The following is a 21,752-nucleotide window of genomic DNA, read 5'->3' on the forward strand; positions in this document are numbered from 1 at the left end:
TTACACTGCAAAGACTTTTTCCAAACAAGTTCGCAGGTTCCAGGTGGACGTTTCTCTTGGGGGTCACTCTTGAGTCACTGAGGTCAGGGAGCAAGTTCGGCTGAGGGCAGCTTCTCCATCAAAGGCCCTGCCTGGGGCAGCGCAGCGGCCTTGGGCTCACTGGGCTCAGGCCTCTACGGAAGGACGAGCTGACTCTGGGGCTCCGCCTCCTGGCCCTGGGGCCACCTGCGCCACAGACCTCTAACCCAGCCTCCCGGGCAGGGCTGCGTGAACTTGGCTCTCCTGCTGCTTCTCGCACTTACCACCTCCCACACACCCCACTTCTGGGGTGGGCTGGTCCCCACATAGCTTTCAGAACATCTCACCACCTTATGAACCGATGGTGGGCTCCCCAAGTGCCGCCTCCCGTGTCCTCAGCCCAGGGGTCAGGGTCCAATGGGGCGAGGGTGGGGAGGCCACCCTCTATCTGGCTTTCTTCTGGCTGGGGTGTGGCACTGATCCAGGCCCAGCTTTGGAGGCTCCCGGGCCAACCCCACCTCTGAGGGGATGGGGGGCCCACTGAGGCTGCCACGGAGGCGCCCAAGCTGAGGCGGTGGGGGTGGGGTGAGCTGGGTCATGGAGAAGAGTGAGTGGGGAGGGACAGGGGAGCGGAGGGAAGGGGTCCCCCACCCTGCGGCCCTCGCCCTCTGCCCCCAGCTCTCTGGTGTGGACGATGGGGCCCCGCCCCGACCCCGTGCCATCCCAGCCCGCACCTCCCACGCAGCCAGGGCTCGCTGCCGCCGTGCCTCTCCTCACATTAATCTCTGCGAGGCTCACTGCTGACCCAAGCAAAACGGAGTTTGCCTTTCCCCCTCTCGGCAGTTTTCTGTTGGCAAAGCAAAAAGGATCACAGCGCGCACTCACCCCCGATCTCCCTGCCTGGGGGGACCCTCTGGGAAATGAGATGTCCCTGCGTGGGCACACGGGGCCGTCCGCGCCCACATGCCCTGCTCTGGGTGCCCGGGAGAGAGGCGGGGTGCTGATCCCCCCTGGGGCACACATGTGGGACACTCCCACCAGGTCCCTGAATTTTCCCAGGTATTCATGGAACTTGTAGAAGAGATGGCGTGGTCCCTGCCCGTGGCCCGTCTGTGACACAGACGTAGGTGACGTGGTTGAGCCAGAAAGCGGGGCTAGAGCCCGCACCATGAGGTGTGGCCATAGCTGAGGAAGGCCGAGAAGGTTCCAGCAGGACCGAGAAGGCCAGAGAGCACAGGCAGGGGCACGCGTGGGGCGGGTGGGCTCCCCACACACCGCGGAGCAGAGCGGATGGCCGGGCAGGCACACCTATGGGCGTGCGGACAGCCGCTCCGTCTGAGAAAGGCCTTGGTTACGGCGGGCTCTCCTGCGCCTGACCGCACCGCCAGCAGCCCTGGACAGCCCCAGGGCCTCGTGTGTTGCTGCTGAGCTGCCACGTTCTCAGGCAGGCTTGCCGAGGGCTCACCCTCCGTGTCCCTGCCAAAGCCACCCGGGTGGGGTGCAGGCGAGGACTGACCACGGGGGCAGAGCTGTGGGTTCTGCTCGGTCCTTGACCTCATTCCCAAGGGCTCCTAGAGCTGGCCTGGGGTTCCACTTGCTTCTGGCTCAGCTGCCTGGGTGGCCTGGGGAAATACTGGCGGGGGGGACAGGGTGGTCGGTTCCTGCCTGCCGAGGTGTGGGTGGATGCAGAGTGACACCCCTTCTCAGAGTGCAGAAAGACACTGGCAGGCTTCTCACGTGGCCGGGACGTGCGGGCTGAGCCTCCCAGCTGGCCCTGCATCGCTCACCACCCACTTTCCTCTCTGGAAAAGGGGTTTGTCGAAGCCGGGGCCGGGGCCGGGAGAGGTGAGACTCCACTTGATGTCTGTCCCTGCCCAGCCTGGGGTGAAGGGTGGGCCCAGCAGTGCCTCCTGCAGCCCAGAGCTTGACCCTAGGAGCACCCAACCCAGGGGGCAGCACCTTGGCAGCGGGGCCTCGGAGACCCCACTGGGGAGCTCTAAGTGCAGGCTGCCCTGACCCCTCTTTGGGAGAGGGAGCCTGGTCCCAGCCCCAGCGGCCCCAGCTGTGAGGAGCCCCAGGCACAGGGGCTGGAGGCCGAGGGCGGGCACCATGGGCTCTGGCCCGGGGCCGTCGGGTCTCTGCCAAGGGCCCCCTCCCCACCAGCCGCGTGCAAGAGATGGGCGGCAGCTTCTGACCCCAGCCCACGTGCCCCTCTTGGGTCCAGACTGGCCGCCAGAGGTACGGGAGTCGCAGCTCCCTCCTGGGCGAGACCTGCCAGCCCCGTCATCCCTGATTAACAGGTAATGGCCTCCGAGACGCACAGTTCTATTAATCGAGTTAGTAAGTGCTGAGGTGACCTTGACCGGTTCTGCTGAGAGGGGCGGTCTCGCAGGAGGGGCAGGCGGGTCGGAAGGGACGCACCTGGCCGCCCTCGGCCCAGGGGCCCAGGCTCGGGCAGGCGGGGAGCCCTGCCCTCCTCCAGAAGGCTGCCCTCCCCGGCGCCACCCCTGCTCAGCCCGCCCTGCGGTGAACACCGCGGCGGGACGGCGGGGACCAGCACAGCACTGCTCCCGCAGAGGGGACCGGGCGAGGGTGCAAGGAGAGGCGGGGCCCGGCTCGCAGCTGGGCTCCCGCGCTCGCCCTCGCCTGCGGCCGACCCGCCCCCGCCCCCAAACGCCGCCTCCAGCCGCCGCTGGCGCGGGCAGCACCGCCCCCTGGTGGCCACGCGGACTCCCGGCAAGCCCGGCCCCCAGCCCCGCCCGCCGCTCCCCGGGGCTTCTCCCCTGCCCACCCCCGCGCCGCCAGCCCTCTGCAGACCCAGGGCCCCGCCCGGGCGAACTGAGGGGGGGGCGGGGCCAGGCCTGGCGGGCAGCACAGAGGAGGCCTGGACAGCAGCCGCGGGGCTGGGAGTCCGGCGGGATGGGGGGACCGCAAGGACTGAAGCAGAGGTGACAGCAAAAGGCGTGGCGGGGTGGGCCTAGCTGGGACAGTGCCCAGAGGGCAGGCGGTGCGGGTGTGGTAGGCACCCCAGAGCGCCGTCGGGCCCCTGGGGTGCCGGGAGGGCTGGGCCAGTGGAGGGCCCAGCGTGGCTTGGGGCGGACCGGCCCTGAGGAGGGGTGTGGCCAGGGTGTGGTCTGTTCAGGGGCAGGGGGAGGGGGGGTATGTGGGCTGCAGGGGCCCACTGCCGACATACTACCCGGCCCTGCCCCTTCAGCTGGGGGCTGCCCTCCCCAGGTGGGCACTTGGGGCGTGTGTGAGGCCTGGGCAGCCCCGAGGCAGCATTCTGGCATCTGGGGCTCGGTGCCCAGAGCACCTGTGACACTTCCCGTGCGTGGGTACAGCACTGGGCTCACACACCTCATGTGACGTGGTCTTTAATGGGCAGCTCTGGGCACGGGGTGGGGGGCAGCCAACTGGCCTGAAAGTGCCTCAGGACGGAGGAGGACGTACTGGGGGTGTGGGGGCGCTGGGATCCCAGAGGGGGAGGGTGGCACGCGGCTCAGGGCTGAGGGGACAGCCTCCCTGTGGTCTTGCCCCTCTTGGCCTTGCGGCTCCAGCCAAGGAAGCGCCTGGGGCTGGCTCGTGCAGGAGCTGGTGTCCCCCACCCACACTCCTTCTGGATCCTCAGAAGCCCTCCCAGGGCTGGCCGGTGGTGCCCCTGCAGCCGGGATAGAAAGGAGTCAGTCAGCACCCCTGGCCCGGCCCACCCGTGGCCAGCCGGGGAGTGACCAGGGAGGTGGTGGCTGGCCCGTCAGGGGCGAGCCGGGGGTCCCGTGAGGACTGGGTGCCACGTCGGGGCGGGTGACGGCCATGAAACAGCTCTTACAGCAGCGCCTCGACCCCAAGTGTCCAGGGGCGTGGGCACACAGAGGCCCGCGGAGGGCAGGGGCCGCTGCCAGGGCGGCGGGGGCCACGGGGCAGGCGGCTGCCGCCCAGGAAGCCACCCCTGCGGGGGTCGCCCAGGTGCATGCAGCCTCCTCTTCCCCACGCCCTCTGGGCATCTGGGGATGTTGGGGCCCCGCAGGCTCACCGGGCCGGGGGGCTCCGCCCGGGGCAGCAGCGTGACCACCTGCAGGCTCACACCCTCGTTACCCACGCCCTTCAGCTGCGCCACCACCTCGGCGTGCCTCCACCACTTGCAGGGCTGCCCGTTCAGGGACACGATGTAGTCGCCCTCCTGCAGGCCGGCTGCCTGCAGGGAGACAGGGGAGGTCTGGGAGTCCCGTGTGGGCACCCGCCACTTCTGCCCAGGGGCCCCGCTGCCGCCTTCATGAAAGCTGCCCCGGGGTGGGGCAGGGGCCTTACCGCGGCCGGGCCCCCGGGGATGACAGCGGCAACGAGGACAGGCGCGTCTCCGCGCAGCGTGAGCCCAAAGCCGGCCTCTCCGCGGGTCACGCGCACAGGCCCGGCCAGCCGCCAGTGGTTCTTGGCCGAAAACACTGACAGGGGCCCCTGGGAGGGGGGGCGAAGGGGGGTCAGCTGCCGCTGGGCGGCCGCAGCACCTCCCCCCGGGGTCAGAAACCAGGTGCCGCAAAGGGACTGGGCAGGGCTGGGCCACCTGCCTCAGCCCGCCTGTGCTGAGGTGGGGAGGGTGACCTGGGCAGGGGCTGCTCACCAGCCGCTGGAAGATATCGGTCACCTTCACCCTGGAGAAGCTGGGCGCCCTGATCTCTGGCTTCTGCTGTGTTTTAGCTAAAAGGACAAAGGTAAAGGGAGGACAGACCTAAGCCTGAGGCTCATGGATGCTCAGGCCCCCAGATGCAGCCAGGACCTGGGTCAGCCAGAGCAGAGTGTGTGGCCCAAGGAACAGCCTGCTCGATGCATACCGGCCCCCCTGCAGCCCTCTGGGGCCTGGGTGCGCCCCCCACCCGGGGGGGGGCCCCTCTCCAGCCGCGCCTGCCAGCTCCTGCAAAGCAGGGGATGCCGGGTGGCTGGCCTGTGGAAATCTGCCTCCCCGGCCACGGCTGGCAGCCTCCTGGGGCAGGAACCGGCCTCAGGGATGGCGAGACAGGGAACAGCAAGGGAGCAGGCCCACTGGGCTCCTCCCAGGGGCTCGGCTCCTTCAAGGCCCACGGCTCCATGGGCTTTAAGGGCAGCGACGGGGCCTCAGCCCACGGACGCCCGCAGGCTGGACACACGCGTCCCGAGGGGCCGGGCAGCTCACGCTGGATGTCAGGAGCCTCAGCGGTCTCCAAGAAGTCGTCCTCGCGGTCGAGCTCCGAGTACTTGGCCAGCGAACGCTGCAGCGCCTGGGCCAGCACAGCCTGCAGCAGGTCCACCCTGCGCAGGGCCCGGCACACGGCATGCAGCCGCAGCGCCTCCTCCTGGCCCAGGATGCTGCGCTTCAGGTGGGCCTTGCCTGCGCGGGACGGAGCGGGGACATGGCGTCCTGTGCTTCGCGGGGTGCAGGGCCCTAAGCCCACCTGGCCCGGGCCAAACCCCAGCTTCCCCCACCCCTGGACAGGTGAGGGCTTCTGGGTCCACCCTGAGGGCCTGCTGGCCGCGCTACGAGGAGCGGCCACGTGTGGAAGGCTGGGCCAGGGAAGGGCTGCATCCCGGGAGCGCCCGCACACGCCCAGGCTATCGCCTTGCGAAGGACGGGGCGCTCCGTCCCCCTCAGCAGGCACCCTCCCCACGAGGCCGCCTCACCCAGATTCCTGCGCTCCTCCTGCTCCTGAGGCAGCACGGCGCCCCGCGCCTCCGACGTGGCCGGGGGCCCAAGGAAGGCCTGCGGTAGCACTGGGGAGTCCTCCTCGGCTGCTGCTGGGGTCAGAGAGGGCCGTGAGCCCCTCCACGCCAGGGCCTGTGCCAGCACGGGCGGGCCAGGGCACTCACGGGGGCTGTCGCAGAGGGCCACGGCCGCGTGGTAGTGGGCCAGGGCGCAGAAGTACTCCGCCTTGACGTGCACCAGGGTGGTCCAGGGGAAGGGCACGTAGTCTCGGACAGGTGGCTGGGTCATGGTCCGGTGCACCTGCCTGTACTCAGCTGCCACCTGCCAGCGCACGTGGTGGGACACTGAGGTCTCCAGGATGAGCCCAGCAGCCTCAGCCCCTGCCCTTCCCCACTGGGGCCTGGCCTCTAGCTGCCCCGACCAAGGCCCAGGGGCCCCGCCCCACACCCTGCGCTGAGCCAAGCTCAGGGCTCTGGGCCCGTTTCTGCTCTGATTGGTGCTGCCCCAGGGGCAAGGACTCAGGACCAGCCCCAGAGACCAGGACAACAGCTGGCTTTGAGAACTACCAGGAGACCCAGCCACTGCACCCCACCCCTCCCTGCATGGACCTCCGATCCAGGCCCTCCTGCTCACCCAGCCACCACGGCTTGGCCAGGTCTCCCGTGGGACAAGCGCTCCCTGTCCTCACCTGGGCTGCCTCCTGAGCCAGGCGTAGCTGGGCCAGGCAATCCTGGGGGGCTTCAGGAGACGGCAGCAAGAGACCCTCAAAGATGCACTCTTGGGCCTGGGCAGTCATGAGTCCCTCCAGCATGGAGAGCGAGGCCGGGCTCATGTCAGGGCTGGGTGCTCGGGAAAAGTTCTCCCTCAGGAGGCTGAAGGCCCCTGCGGAGGGGTGCTCACAGCAGGTGGGCAGGGCGGCCCGGCCGCACCCCCACAGCCCCGCATTCCCCAGGAAGGGGGATCCCCTCACACTGGGAGCCATCCCACCGGCCTCGCCCCAGCTCTGGCCCCAGACATGCAGATGCATGCACCCTAACTGCGGCTGTGGGGTCTGGGCGGCCCTCACCAGCAGCCTTCTGAAAGGCCTCCACGGCGCGCCTGGTGCCCTCGGGGCAGGAGCGGTCCTGGCGAGCCCCGATCTGGGTGTGGAGGGCCCCGATGTTGAAAAGCACGCTGCCCTTCTCGAAGGCCAGGGCCCGCTGCTGGGCCGGGACGCCCGTGAGCGAGTCGTACCTGTGGGTTGGGTTAGGCTGGGTGGCGCTCCCACAGCAAGCAGCCGGGAGTCTCAGAAAGGGCTCTGGGGAGCTGTGGGTGGAACCACGGACACCCCCTACCAGTGGAAGAGTAGCCCGAGGTTCCCGGGAGGGGCGACGAAGCGCGCGTCCAGGAAGCAGAGCTGGGTGTAGTAGGCCATGAGCAGTTCCAGGCCCGCCTCACTCCGGCTGGGGGTCCGAATGGCCTGCAGGGTAGGCACCAGCTGGGCCCCAGCACCCCAGGCCCAGCCCATGGCACACACACACCCCCCTTCAGGGAGCCCCCTCGGACGTCAGAGCCCCACAGGAGCGCTCCAGGGTCTGGGGGGAGACAAGGTCACGCTGACGCACATCGGCCGTCTCTGGGGCTGTCACATCGGCTGTCTCTGGGGCTGTCGTGGGCCCCATCCTGGGCATGGAGCCTGTGAAGAGCACAGGGAGAGGCCCAGGCAGGGCCCCTGGGAGGGGATCGGCCCACAGCAGCCATTCCCAAAGGGCCCGCAGAAGGTGGTGAGGACAGAGCTTCCCTAGCATGCACAGAGCCGTCGCGTGCCCTGCGTGTGTGCCTGTCTCTCCGCTGTCCCCAGAGCTGCCCCAGGTGGGTCCTCCCGCCCTCTGAAGGCCTATGCTCAGCTCCTTTTTTCTGTTCCTGACTGAGCCTCAGTTGCCCTTATTTGTGAACTGGGAGTGGCTGGTCTCCCAGGTGTGGCAGGGCAGGGAGGGGAGGGGAGGGGAGTCCACCCACCTGCCGCAGGTCTCCCAGCTCCTTGATTTCGGCCTCATAGGAGGCACTGTCCTCTCCAAAGTGCCCAGAGATCAGCTCCTGGTTGGGGGAGGGGCAGGTGCCGGCCTTCTCTGGTCACCCAGCCCCACGCAGGCAAAGACAGGGACCGGAAGGGAAGCCCCAGGCCCCTGGAGAAGGGCTAAGGACTGGTGTGGGGTGGGGTGGGGAGGTCCCTGACCCGCAGACATGGGGTTCAGGGGTACAGAAGCCTCCGCTAACCCCTGTAAAGCAGGTGCTCTCTGCCACCTGACAGGCGAGGTGCCTGCTGGGCAGCCGTCCCCAGGCAGCCTAGCTCACGAACCCCAAGGAGATGTCCGCAGCACTGCAGGGGCCCCCAGCCGGTGGGATTCTCAGAGCGAGGGTCAGGGAACCCTGGGAACCCTGTCGCCATCTCAGGCTTCCAGCAGGATGACCAGCTCTGCCAGCCTACCCCACGGTGGGGGCTCTTCTCCAAAGTCCACCCAACCAGAAGCTCCTATAGCCAGGCAAGCTCTTCCTCCCTCTGGGCCCCTTTCCTCATCTGTTCAATGAAATGGCTGGACCGGGAAGCCTCCAAGATCCCTGCAGACCCCAGGGCAGGGTGTGACCCCAGGGTCATAGGTCAGCACTTACCTTCAGTGGTGTGGACCAGTCCAGCTCCTTGGTCTCCTTCAGCCCCAGGGGGATCATAGGGACAGTGATACCTTCGCTGGAACCAGAGCCACGGAGCCCAGACTCTGAGGTTGGACCCTGCTGTCCCCAGGGCCACTCCCTACTTCCCCACCTACACGTAACCCCTTTCCTCCGACTCGGATACGCGTCTTGCACACACAGCCCACAGCACACAGACGCTGCTCTGGATGGTGTCCTCACACGCGTGCACCCCCTCAGCCTCTGACCTGGATTCCACGGTCCCACATGCACACACGTACACGCGCACACGCACCCCTCGGGCCGGTCAGCCTCCACGCTGCTGCCGTTGAGCTCCTCCAGCTCCTCCTTCAGCAACTGCAGGCTGGAGTTGACGTAGCTCAGCTCCAGGGCCACTGTCTCCCTGACCCAGGCGTTGCTGGTGGCTCTGGGGGAGGCCAAGGTGAGTTGAAGCCCGAGCTCTGCAGGCAAGACTGCACGCACCTGGGCCTCGCCACAGCCCTTGCCCTGGCCTGGGCTCCAGAGGCCCCTCGCAGCATGCTGTGCTCACAGGCCCAGCCCCCGTGGGGGGCAGCACTGGGGCCAGGGCCCACCCTATGACGTCCCTCTTCTCCTCTGAGTCCCCCTACAGTTGGTGTCGATTCCTGTCCACGCATACAGACGGTGCCTCTGGCCCAGGGCACATCAACCCAGACCCAGACCTTCCAGGCCACGGTCGCTCGCCTCCCACCACCGCTCTCCCTGGACGCAGGCCTCCAGAGCAACACAAAACCAGCTTTCCTGGAAAGGTGGGGGTCAGACCCTCTCTGTGCCTACATCTGGGCACCTGACAGAAGGGGCGATGGGTCCCCAGGAAGGCCAGGCTGAGAGCAGGGATGGGCTGGACAGGGATGCAGGATGGCTAAGGAAACGGAGGAGCCCCTTGGGCCCCGCAGACCCCCATCCCAGAACCCGTCGGCTGGCTCTGCACACGGTGGCTGGGGCTCTGACAGGTCGGACCGTCTTCCTGGGCCACCACCCACAGAGTGGGCTCATGGAGACATGGGTGAAGGTCTGAGCAGATGTGCAGCTCACTGTTCTAACAGAGAGGCATCCCTTCAGCCCGGAGGACACTTTCCCGGGTCCCCAATCTTGAGATACCTGTCACAGCTCAGCCTAAACGGTGCCTGCAGGTCACCACATACAAATCAGAGGCTCCCACACCGCACACCAGCCCCCTCCAGCCCCACATGGCCCTTGGCTGACCCTGAGCTGACCCCTACCAGTGAGGTCCACCAAGGTAGGAGCCCGGGTGGTCTGTGAGGGTTTCAGGTGAACGCTGCCCCAGAGCCCGGTGAGAGGCCCAGCCCCTCCTCCTGGGAGCCTGCAATGGCCGCTCACGTGTCCCTCTCCCAAACCAGACCACAAGAACGGGCACCGACCTGGGTCACAGCACGGGCCGGCCTTGCAGAGGGCCTCAGGGGACAGTGGCACCACTCTCCTGAGGGATGGGGGTGGCCACCGGCACTCACCTATAGAGGTTCTCAGCACCCGTTCGCATCCGCAGCTCCTTGGTGATCTGCTGGTGGACCCGGGCCCTGCGGCTCTGCGGGTGGCCACGTGGTGTCTGGGCCAGGGGGTCAGAGCCCTGTGGAGAGGCTGCAGGTCACAGGGCCCGGGCCAGGCCTCTGCCAACAGCTCCCAAGTGCCAGGAGACTCTCGCAGGTGGGAAAGGCGCGGTCCCCACAGTGGAACCTGAGCCAGCTCCACAGAGAGCAGCGGGGCAGCTCAGGCCTAGCTGGGTGCGCGAGCACAGGAGGGGAGACGGCCAGGAAGAGCATAGCAGGTGGGGAACATGGCTGGGACTGTGGCCCCCATTCTGTGGGGCCGGCACCAGTGCGATGGAGCTCTGGGAGCCCCGGGCAGGAGGTGGCCAACTGCTCACCACACAACCTTTTGCACTTTTTTTAAAAAGACTTATTTATTGGGACACCTGGGTGGCTCAGTTGGTGAAGCGTCTGCCTTTGGCTCAGGTCACGATCCCAGGGTCCTGGGATCAAGCCCCGCATCGGGCTCCCTGCTCAGTGGAGAACCTGCTTCTCCCTCTCCCTCTGCTGCTCCCCCGGCTTGTGCACATGCTCTCCCTCTCAAGTAAAATCTTTTTAACAAATATTTATTTGACAGAGAGAGAAAGAGAGTGCTTGCACGCACGCATGGTGGGGGGGAAGGGGCAGAGGAAGAGAGAGAAAAATCTCAAGCAGACTCCCTGCTGAGTGTAGAGCCTGAAGCAGGACTTGATCTCACGACCCTGAGATCATGACCTGAGCTGAAATCAAGAGTTGGGTGCTTAAGCAACTGAGTCACCCAGACGCCCCCCTTCTGCACTTTTGAATTTCATTCCATAACCCCCATAATCCATAACCCCCATAATCCACTCAACCCACACAATTCTAGCATGAGCTTAGGCATGGCCATGCGGGGATGACCTAGCCCAGCTTTTGCCAAGGTGCTAACGGAAAGGGGCCTGCCTACAGGGTGCTGGATGTTCTGGGGTGCTCGGCCCACGTTGACCCTGGGATGGGCTCAATCCCAGCTAGCTATTTACTTGTGGGGTCCCTTTGGGCAAATGCTCAAACCATAGGCCCAGGGCCACTCAGCTCATAGGCAGCAGGTCAGGCGCTCTGACTGCCCACTGCCCACCTCAGCCATGGTTCTTCATTGTATGGGGCAATCCTGCTAGCTGCCCACATCTCGGGGCCCCGGGGTAGGAGAGCCATGAGGCAGTGAAAGCAGAGATGTGAGGGCCCCTAGCTACAGTGATGCTGCAGACGGGTGACTGGAGGCTCCAGCCAGGGGAGGTGAAGGGCTTTGGTAGGAACAAGGCCCGGGAGCTGGAGCAGCTCTCGGGCCCCAGGCCCCCACGCCTCCTCCTAGCCATTTAGGGACCTTCTGTTTGGGACAGTCACCAGCCCTGGAGCCAGGAAGAACTTCTCAGAATGCACCTTCCCTGGGCAACATCCCCAAAGATGGTCACACAGTGGGGATGAGGCCAGTGTCTCCCTGTCCTGATGCAGGGACAGGAAGTTGTCCTCACACAGTGCTGAGGCCAGCCTCCTGCAGTGTCCACCATCTTCCACATATTGGAGGAAATGTGGTCTATTTTCCTTGGCGTGCCCCCCCACCACTCTCAGGCACAGGGAAGTTTCAGACCCTTTGGGGGCTAGATCTTGTCCCAGTCCCTCTAAGAGGGCACCTTAAAGAAGCCCTCACACCCTCCCACATTGAAGGCTCCTGGGGCATGGCCACCTTCGATTATGACTCAACATCTTCCCCAAACTCCAGCGTTCTCAAGAGAGATCAATCAGGGAAGACCTCCCTGGGCAGTGTCCCCTCCAGGAGGCCTGAGAACCTGGGGAGGGAGGAGCAGGCCACAGCCCAAGCTACGTCTCTCCCTTCTGGAGGTCCAACTGCAAAGCTCCAGCAGGCTCTGGGCCAGCAGCCATGTCCATCTGCCCGGGGAGGGGGGTGGTCCATGTGCTGGGCAGAGAACATCAGCTAAGCAGGGCTGTCTTCATCAACACCGTTTATCTGGTCTCCGATGTCCAGTGCTCCTGGAGAGATGTGCTGGAAGGGGGAGACCTGCAGTCTCCGAGCCAGAAGCTACTCTGAACCCTGTAGCACCCCTCATGGGCCTGGTATGAACACGGGGTTGGCCTCTTGGTGACCCCCAGGGAACGCCTAAGCTCCAGGCTGCAGAGAGGGGCAGCCCCCTCCTTCCCAGCACAGACTCCCCAGGTCTCCACCTCCCCCCGCCCTATGCAGAGCCTCCCCAGTACTCCTGGAAATGGTCCACAGTCCTAGTCGGCGCCCCAGGGTTAGGGACCTCAGAGGGGGAGGAGGTGCGTGGGGAGTGACAAAAGGACAAACTGCCCAGCTGTGAAGTCCTGCAGCCATTTCCTGTTCCCGGGAGGCTCCAGCTGCCTGCCTGCGGCGGAAAGTTTCATCAAATACAGAGCCAGGTGCCCAGGGCAAAACTGAGCAGCTCTGGGGACAGGGAGGGAAAAGCTGGGAAAGGAGGAATGACGGGCTCCGGGAACTAGCACGAGGGCCACGGGCTGTCACACACCAGAGCCCAACACCTGCCCTAGAACGGGGCCCCGGAGCGCCCCCCGGAGCGGCGGAGCAAACGGAGCTATACTTGCGCTCCCACCCATTCCTGGACGGCACAGGATGAGCCCCAAACCCGCAAGAGGGAAGCCCAGCACAGGCACGCAACGCGGGGTCGCGCTCTGCACCGAGCCTCAGTTTCCCCAGAGGTAAGCCCGGCTTGCCTCTAGGGGCGAGTGAAGCGGGGGGCTGCCAGAAGTCTTGCCGCACGCTTAGACCTGAGAAGCCAGCGCCGACTCCGCAGCCCCGCGCCCGCCAGCGGCAGGTGGCGGGCAAAAGCGGGCTGGGGGTCCCGGACCCCTCCTCCCGGAGACCCCCGCCCCCGCGGACGCGCCCACCTTGCGAACGCTGCCTGCCTCCTGCAGCCTCGCGCTCTCCTCGCCGGCTCCCGGGCCGTCCGGCCTCTCCTCGGGGATCATCGCCGCCCGCCGCTCGGGCCGTGCCCGCCTCGAAGCCGAGGCCGACGCAGGTCCCTCCCGGGCGCCGCGCCGGGTCCCCCGCTGTTCTCTCCCGGGTGGCGGCCGCGGGCCGGCTGAAGGGGCGTGGCGCCGAGCCGAGCGTGCGAAACTTGCCTTTGCCCAATCGGCGGCCGCGACGGCTCCAACGAACAGCAGCCGGAGCCAACCAGAGCGCGAGGAAGGCGGGCTTGGGTCGGCCAGGCCCCGCCCACGCGACCGAGGAGTCCCAAGGGAATGCGGTCGTCCCTGGCAACCGCCCGGCCCGACGCCGCGCGGCCGGGCGGGGCGCAGACTGCGCATGCGCCGCGGCGTCCGCTCAGCGTGCGGAGAAGTTACAGAAAAAAGAAAGTTAGAGAAAAAGGGAAAAAAGCAACTCCCAAACGCAGCCAGCCCGACCTTCCCGGCGCTTGCGTGCTCGGCTCCGTGAGCCGACTCCACGAGCTTGCACCGCGCCGTTGGGTCCCACCCCCCCAGGCAACAGGGCCCTCCCAGGAGCTTGTCCGAAGAAATGTTCGCAATGGGGTTTTTAACGGGTGTGTTAGAGCGAGCGCTGGTGCGAGTCCTTCGTCAATGCCCGCTCTCTTCGCTCGCAGACGCAGGCTCGGCCCTGCCCCAGGCCGGGTGTCGTCTGCGCGGTCCACTGTCACGCCGGCAGAACTCGCTTCCAGAACCTTGCTTCCGACCCGGCCATCTGCTTGCAGAATCGTCTTCCACAAACAACTTGTAGAACCATCCTGGCCTCCAGGACCAGCCTGGCCAGCAGAACTGGCCTGCTTCCAGAATCAGACTCTGTCCAGAGCCTGCGCTGCCTGCAGGGCTGTCCCAGCAATGGACCTCCACGCGGGTCCCTCCATAACTTCCCTGGGTCCCGGGTGGCTCCGGAACACACTCAGATTTCCTGCGGGGCTCGCCTCACCCAACGACACACCTTTTGTAGGGGCAGAAACAGCAGTGCATAAGCAGTAACCACGCCAATGTTCATCAGATTCGTCTGAAGTTCCAGCCTTCCCATCCTAACCACCGGCCTGGGTCCCTGCGGTGTCACGGTGCTGAGCCAGGGGCTCGCTCGCCTGCCACATGCACGCAGAGGCCTGCAGTCCGCGGAGCTAAACCCTGTAAGTTAAGCTTCCTGGCCTGCCTTGGACACAACATCGGACACAACAGTAGTAACAAAACAAGACAGGGAAAATAAAAAGTAATCACAGAATATTACCTGACTCAGCTGTGCATTCCTTTTCATAGCCGTAATAATGTAATCAGATGTCCTCCTGGCATCTTGACCTCAGGGCAATTATCACTTGATTCTATTAGGAGGAGGGGAGAGGTGAAGGTGGAGGGAGACAGGGCAAGTGGAGGGGAGAGGTGGAGAGATGCTGACACGTCATCCTCCTGAGGCTGTCAATGAGTGACCCCGAAATTAGGAAACAGCGCTCCATAAGCAGAAGCATGTTGTTCAGAACTGTGGGATTCAATACCACAACCCACCAACTCCAGGAGTCACAGGGGGTTGCCCCTGGGGAGGGGCAGCCAGGCTGGGGGAGGTTGCTGCTTTGCTAAGCAGTTCTTGCAGAAGTATGTGGTTGGTGAACCTGGGCACCTTCAATAATAAAGCCATCCCAAAGCTTGTTTTTTAGAGAGTGAATGTTTAGAAATTGGCAACAGAAAATATAACCATTTGGAAGTGAGGAGATATTTCTAAAATAAGGTTTGAATTGAAAGAAACACAAACTATACCTAAAACATAACTAGAAAGTAAATAACATTATATAAGACGTATGGAATAAACCAAAGGCAATTCTGTAAACTTAGATGAGTTTACTGCCTATACGTAGGTGTGTGTATACATATATGTGTATATATGACAATTTCACCAAATCAAAAGAAAGTACAAAGAGGAAATTACTAAAGATTAAAAGTTGGCATCAGTCATATAGCAAAAAAGCTGAGTGGGAAAAAACAAAGTTGATAAATCCTTGAGAGTGAAAAAAGAGATTGTATCAACTAGGACTGGCCTCTGACTGCATGAGATCCGGACTCTGGGTGCAGATCAGTCCCTGGCGGAAGGCCTGCGGGGACCTCTGTAGATCACCGTGTCCTACAGGCGTCCGGGCAGTGAGTCTGTGTGTTGTGCCCAGGCATTGGCATTGGGGGCTAATTTAGCCACAGGGAGTGAGATGTTTATTATTTGTCCCCAGGCCACCATTTAGAAGTGGGTGGTGGAGGCCGTGTGGCCCCAGGGTACCCACTCCCAGGCTCCTGTCCTGTGCTTCCCACCTCGTAATAGAGACCGGTTCCTTCTCCTCAGGCCTCAATTCTGTGTTTCAGGGAGGAAAAAGAGAAAAGAAGTGTCAGAGAGGAAAGCACAACATTCCCCCTGATTCCTTCCTGTCAGCTGGGAAGACAAGAATGTGTTTGGGGTGACCGTGAGTAGCGGCTGTCTCAGAGGGAAGATACAAATACACCATGTTAAGGAAAAAGAGGATTAAGCAAGCCACGGGGAGATTCTACAGACTCAGGAAGCATTATGAATGTAAACTGGAAGATGTAGAGAAAATGGTTGATTCTGTATCAAGACTTAAATGATCAAAGTTGACCCAAGAGAGTGGAGAAGACAGGAGCAGACCAGTAGCCATGGACCGAACGGCTGAAAGGGGCTCTGGACTCTCACAGGCACGCGGCGAGTCTCTCCAGTTGGCCGGGAACACATGCTTTGCCCGCTAGTCAAACAGGCCAAGTTACCAAAGGGGTGCTGGTCCCCGACCCAGCTCGCCAGGCTAACTTGCCAGGTCTGATGAAGAGAGGGCCCAAGACGCCGTGGATCGCTCCCATCAACAAACATAAGCTGCAGACTTTGTGGGTGGCCTGGCCCCATCCACTTGCCCCACCCATCAGTAGTCTCATTTGGCTCCTGGGACCACTTCCTTTGTGAAGCCACATCCTCCAAGGAAGGATGGCCAGACTCAGCCCCAGAAGGTGTAGACTGCTGCTGTATAACCAGAGGGAGTTGGGGCCATGGGGAGGGGGTGCTGTCAGAGGCCGGGGCCGTTAAGTGGACAGCAATGCCTGGGCACAACACACAGACTCACTGCCCGGACGCCTGTAGGACACGGTGATCTACAGAGGTCCCCGCAGGCCTTCCGCCAGGGACTGATCTGCACCCAGAGGCTGAGGATGTAGTGGGTCAAGAGAGGAGTCTTCAGGGTACGCTTGGGAGAGCCCCATGGGAGGAGACCGTGCCCCCCCACCTTTGGATGCTGTCATTATTGGGCGCAACACCAAGAACTGTGTGGTCATCTTGCGACGAGGGAGAAAGCACAGACATACTGAGGGTGGCGGGGAATCCTGGCCCTTCTCCTCTGGCTTCTGGCTTGCTGGTATAACCAGTCTCCTCTCCATGCCGGTCACTCCAAGTTGGGCTTTCTGATGCTTGAGCCAAAAGTGTCCCAACACAACACAGGTACACCACTTGAATATAAATAACAGGAAATCAGATCCAGCAGCGTGCTAATGCATAATTTGCCTGACCGGGTAGGCCTCACATCAGGAACCCACCAGCCAAGGTGATCTCAGATTTACAGAGGGGAAGCCGTGCGGGAATCTCCATAGGCCCCCAACACATCTGAACAGTTCAGCCACTATTCTATAAGAGATTCTAAGTACAACAGAAACGGAAGGGAACCCCCCAGTTTGATAAAGACAATGTATCAAATGCAGACAATGAGTATATTACATATTGAAATCTTAAAACCATCCACATTTAAACCAGGAACAAGATATGAACATCTGCTACTATCACTATTCTGCGTGGTTTTGTAGTTCTCAGTTAAGGAAATAATAAAATAATAATAATAATAATAATAATAATAATAATAATAATGCAGGGAAACAAAATCTTAGGGAGAGGAGACAAAATTTTCTTTATACTCAGGTGACATGATTGCATAATTTGAAATCCCAAGAATATCAGCCAAAAGAACTATCAGAACTGATTAGAGAATTTGGTAAGGTAGCTAGTTTTAAGCTAACTGTTAGGGATGGAACTGTGCCCGCCCTTCATATGTTGAGGCCCTGCCCCCAATGTGACAGTGTTTGGAGGGAAGGTTGGGGGGATGGTTAGGCTTAGGTGAGGCTGGGGGGGTGGGGCCCCACAGCAGGATCAGCGCCCTTGTAAGAAGAAAACGCCAGAGCTTGCAGCCCCCAGCAGGCAGGCCCATGGCGGGAAGGCAGCCCTGCAAACCAGGGGGAGGGCCCTCGCCGGGACTGAGGCAGCGGGCATCTTGATCTTGGACTTAGCCTCCAGAACTGTGAGCAAATAAATTTCCGTTGTTCTAAGCTGCCTAGCCTGCGGTACTGTGTTACAGCTGCCTGAACAGATTAAGACACTACACAGAGACCAATTACTTAAAACACACACACGCGACTAGAAATAGAAAAATAGAAGTTGGGAATCTTTTCAGTCACAAATGTGACAAGACTATCTGATGTCTAGGAAGAAACTTAACACGAAATGTACATGCTCTATGAGATGTATACAATTTTACTCAGCAGTTTAAAACCAGACTTGAACCATGGTTGGACGTACCGAGCACCTTGATGAAATATGTACCTACTGTAAAAATGTCAACTCTCCCTAGAGGGGCTTAAAGATTTCCATGTAAACAAGCAACCTGTCAACCGTGTGAGAAGAAAAAGGAGACAATTCGAATAACCTCAGGATTGGAGGAACAGAAAACCCAGACACCATAGAAGAAAAGACTGTGCAATATCAAGATTTAATGTTTCTATCTAACAAAAGACATCAGGAAAAAGTCCAAAGAAGAAGAGAGAGGAAAAAAATTGCAACACATGTGATAAAGGAGGAGTGAGAGCCCCAAATAACAGAGCCCCTAAAACTTGTTCCAAAATAGTCAAAGGTGACCACAGACAAAGCGAGGAAAGGTTAGGTGTCAGTCTGCATCCAGCCAGGAGAGCGGACAGCACCCCGGGACTTCCAAACAGGAGACGGAACGCAGCACCGGTGTGGGGTACGGGACAGTGTGGAGGAGCGGAGGCGGCAGGTGGGGGCCCACAAAGTCCAGGACCAACGCTGCCAACGCTGTTGCCGCAGGAGGCCACAGCCTCCCTTCCCCACCCCGAGTCTCACCGGACCCACGGGTGGGCGGCAAAGGCAGACTCCAGCTTCGGCCTCCGTGCAGTAGGGGTGGGTGGAGGATGGCCGGTGTCGGGCCGGGGACCAATAGGTGACATCCCGCCCGGGATACAAACACGAAATCCACATGAAAATGCGCTCTCCTGCACTGGGGCTCAGGGCAAGGCAAAGCCGGGAACAGTGGGACTCTCGGCCTTTGGAAGCTCGCCAAACACTGGAGAGGGGGTGGTCACGAGCCGAAGGGCGCAGGCCGGCCCACACGTGAAGAGACAGTGCCTTCTAGGTAAGTCATCTGGACGGAGCTATTAAAATCTAAAATATGCACGCTCTGCTTCCATGAACCTGCTTTTAGAAGTCACACCTTCTGAAGTAAAAATGTCAGAATTAATACAAAAATAAAACAGAGTAAAAATGTGACTACAACCCCAGTGCTCCCTACCAAAGGTCCGGCCAAATCTAGAATGGCATGTCCATGCTGTGGGATATGATGAAATTGTTTTAAAATGAGAGCAATAATGGGGGCGCCTGAGTGGCTCAGTCGTTAAGGGTCTGCCTTCGGCTCAAGTCATGATCCCGGGGTCCTGGGATCGAGCCCCACGTCGGGCTCCCTGCTCCGTGGGGAGTCTGCTTCTCCCTCTGCCCCTCCCCCTGCTTATACTCGCTCGCTCTCTCTGGCAAATAAATAAAATCTCTTTTAAAAAAATAAGATAAAAGAAGAGCTATATGTAATGACTTCAAAGGAAGCCCATGTCATATCATTATGTAAATAAAACAAACTGCAAACTGACACCTATGTGGAGGAAAAATCCCACGTCAGTATTTTAAAAAGAAAGACAAGGAAGAAGACTGCAAATACGCCTCTTAGTTCGCGAAACTGGCAGCACCTCCAGCCGAGTTTGGCCACACACGCTTCTGTGTTATTGGACTTGTCACAGCGAGAATGCACTACTGTACTTTCGAGGTTAAAAAAAAAATGAGACGGGAAAACGAGAGAATGAGAAATGCGAGGTGGAGAATTTGGGTTAGAAAAGGCAGACGGATGGCTGGTCGGTAGTCGGAGGGGGACGAAGGCCACCACGGGGGTTCCCACAGACGAGGCAGCACGGACCGGTGCGTCAGCCACACGCGGGCATACAGATCCATAGTTTGCAAATGCAAGCCCAACAGGCTCTTGACGTGAACATGAACACGCGGGCCGCCAAGCCGGGAGGAAACTGGGGCTCCCTTCTGAGGTTCTGTGCATCCCCCAGGAGGACGTGCCTGGCCAGCAGTTCAGAGCCTTGCCCACAGCCCGGCGGCCACGCAGCAGGGTCCGGAACCTTCTGCCCGCACCAGCCCATCTCCTGGCCGCGCGAGACGCTGTCGGAGACCTGGGATCACCAGGTACTGGTCTAGGTAGAGAAATGGGGGGAAAGCAGCCGATTCTAGAAAATCCCTCCCATGCCTGGATGGGGCCACTTCGAAGACTGTCCCCTGAAAAATGCGGGTTTGGTTTTTTTGGTTCAGTCTTGAATGTCAAGCAAGTGGTGGTACTTCCATGACTTACTCTCTGGCCTCAAGTCTCAGTTAGGTGACAGTGCTGACCCTGTTTATTTACATCTGCATTTCTTCAGAACGGGAGGCAGGGGAGGCAGGCTTTGGAGGCACAGGATCGGGGAAAAGCCAGATCATTTAATTAGGCATGTATTTGTCCACGCTGTGGCATGCTAAGATTCCGGAGCTTCAGCACATACACCTGTACTTAGAGGATACGCGACATAAATTGAAAAACAAATAGCAGTGAAGCACGAAGAGAACATGATGTACTGCGGCGTGCGAGCCACTTGTCTGTGACAAATGGAGAAGCGGGCTCCACAGGACCACAGGAAGCCTTAATCAATGGCAGTAATCGCCCCCGATGCATCAGCGGTGGGGGTGTCACCGAGGGACGCCGGAGGAGAATCAACAGAACGTGAAAAATGAATTGTTTGTAAATACTCTCAACAATTTTGTGTTTGTGAGAGCGCCATTCATCACTTGGAGACCGCCTTTAGTAAAAGATGCACCTGGCTTCCTGGCAAGACGGCGCCATCAATCCCACCCAAGTCAGGGGCCAGCTCGGGGCTGTCAAAGGCCCCAGAGGACAGACACACATATTTATTCTTATTTGAAGACAAGGTAAGAGTCATTTGGAGAGAAGTGGGAAGAGCCACTGGGAGGGATGGCTTGCAGGCGACACAACAGAAAAAGCCATTTGGGAACAGAGAGAACTCCTTCAAGCTCCCTTCTTCAAGAGGGGGCCTTGCACAGGGGCCCTGGGGGGAGGGGGCTCTGCGGGCACTGAATGCCCACCACACTCTTAACTCTTCCACGCCACATTTATGCTCTTTCCCTCCTGGATATAAAGGTGCCGAGTGTGCACGTGGGGAGGGAGGGAGACATCCTGCTCTGAGCAAGGCAGGTGGCCCACCTGCTGGCTTCTGGGGAAATGGCACTTTTCGGGAATGAGGCCCAAGGAAACAGGAGGGGGGACAAATTATTGTCCTTGTAAATTTGGTAGAGTGGCCTGGCCCCACAGGCATTTTTCTGGCCACTGTGGGGAACCGCTTCCATCCTTAGAAGGGTTCCAGGCAAGGGCCCCAGGGCTGTCCCTGAGCAGGGCTGTCAGGCAGACAGCTGGGAGCACCTGTATGTCTTCCACCACGGAGGCCTCCCCATAACCCGCTGCTGTGCATTCTACAGCTGGAGAAGCACCTGGGGCTGGAGGCCGGCAGGGAGCTCTGGAGGGGCAGCGGACAGGTGAGGAGCAGCCTGCTGAGCTGGAGAAACCTGGGGAGGGCTGAGGTCCAAGGACAGCCGGTGACCGATGCCTCGTGTCATGCTGCCGACGGCTAGAGGGATGGGACCAGGGATGTGGTGCAGACTGGTGCAGACCTTGCCAGGAGACTTCTCAGGGGGGCACGGACAAAAGGCTGCTCTGATCAGAATCAAAATCGAGCTGGAGAGGAAGTGGACGCAGGAAGTGAACACGTCTGGGGAGTTCTGCTCTGGCTGTGACCCTTGGCCGTGGGGTCAGGGGAGGGCCACAGGGCCGGCTGGTCTTTGGCAAAAGTACTAACAGTCCGACCACAGAACAGAAGGCAGTGGAAAGGGGGACACGGGCATGGCGCATGTGGGGTTGGGAGGCTGCAAAGGCTCCCTGTGGACTGTTTCTATGTGTTGGTGACCAAGGAAGCAAGGTCCCCCACTGACCGTGGGCTGCCGAGGGGCAGAGGAGGTGGCAGGAGAGTGGGGCTCTGTGTGTTGGGGGGGGTTGCAGGGGTGAGAGGGCACTGGCCAGCCAAATGAGGCCTTGAATAATGATGGTGCCATACTGATAGCTCGTGATATGTGAGGAAAAAACCCCTTAATTTCCAAAACTAATTCGTTTGTGACCTAAGCCAGAAAGATTTAGATTCTAGATGGAGGTCACTCTGACGTCACCACCGAATACCTTATTGTCAGATAGTTTGGGATATAATTTATAAAATGTTTTTGACATCTGCCCAGCCAGTCACCTGAGAACAAGGCTTTTACCCTGAATCTGGGACCACCTAGACACAGCTACCTTCAAAAATACATATCATCAGAAAATATGCATCATTCACTTACCAAGTAAAAAAGG

The 21,752-nt window shown here is 60.8% G+C and overlaps 1 protein-coding gene across 3 annotated transcripts; it reads right to left on the bottom strand.

Annotated features, from left to right (window-relative positions):
* Nucleotides 1-3,376: 3,376 nt before the first annotated feature.
* Nucleotides 3,377-14,154, bottom strand: RHPN1 (rhophilin Rho GTPase binding protein 1). Of its 3 annotated transcripts, none has more exons than XM_045895789.3 (15): nucleotides 12,841-14,154; nucleotides 9,868-9,983; nucleotides 8,652-8,783; nucleotides 8,339-8,414; nucleotides 7,688-7,765; nucleotides 7,024-7,148; nucleotides 6,756-6,922; nucleotides 6,378-6,571; nucleotides 5,854-6,010; nucleotides 5,668-5,778; nucleotides 5,183-5,377; nucleotides 4,634-4,710; nucleotides 4,324-4,470; nucleotides 4,049-4,210; nucleotides 3,377-3,676 (listed from the first exon to the last, which is right to left on the bottom strand). In XM_045895789.3, the coding sequence occupies exons 1-15, from the start codon at nucleotides 13,258-13,260 to the stop codon at nucleotides 3,518-3,520; spliced, it is 2,316 nt and encodes a 771-aa protein (XP_045751745.2). In that variant the 5' UTR covers nucleotides 13,261-14,154; the 3' UTR covers nucleotides 3,377-3,517. The 3 variants fall into 3 exon arrangements, with proteins under 3 accessions (XP_045751745.2, XP_064443849.1, XP_045751744.2); XM_064587779.1 differs by having other exon boundaries at nucleotides 5,668-5,781; XM_045895788.3 differs by having other exon boundaries at nucleotides 5,668-6,010.
* Nucleotides 14,155-21,752: the final 7,598 nt, after the last annotated feature.

This window comes from Mirounga angustirostris, unplaced genomic scaffold (genome assembly GCF_029215605.1).
Source record: "Mirounga angustirostris isolate CCGP_5_RB_7025 unplaced genomic scaffold, mMirAng1.0.hap1 SCAF_4, whole genome shotgun sequence".
In the NCBI taxonomy this organism is placed as follows: domain Eukaryota; kingdom Metazoa; phylum Chordata; class Mammalia; order Carnivora; family Phocidae; genus Mirounga; species Mirounga angustirostris.

Excerpts from the sequence above, each read along its gene's own strand:
- RHPN1 (XM_045895788.3), bottom strand. The coding sequence starts at position 13,260 with ATGCGCAGTCTGCGCCCCGCCCGGCCGCGCGGCGTCGGGCCGGGCGGT. Across the intron at positions 8,415-8,651 it reads GAGGCTGACCGGCCCGAGGG|CGAAGGTATCACTGTCCCTA; the intron begins GTGCGTGTGCGC and ends CTCTGGTTCCAG. Across the intron at positions 7,766-8,338 it reads ACTGGTCCACACCACTGAAG|GAGCTGATCTCTGGGCACTT; the intron begins GTAAGTGCTGAC and ends TCCCCCAACCAG.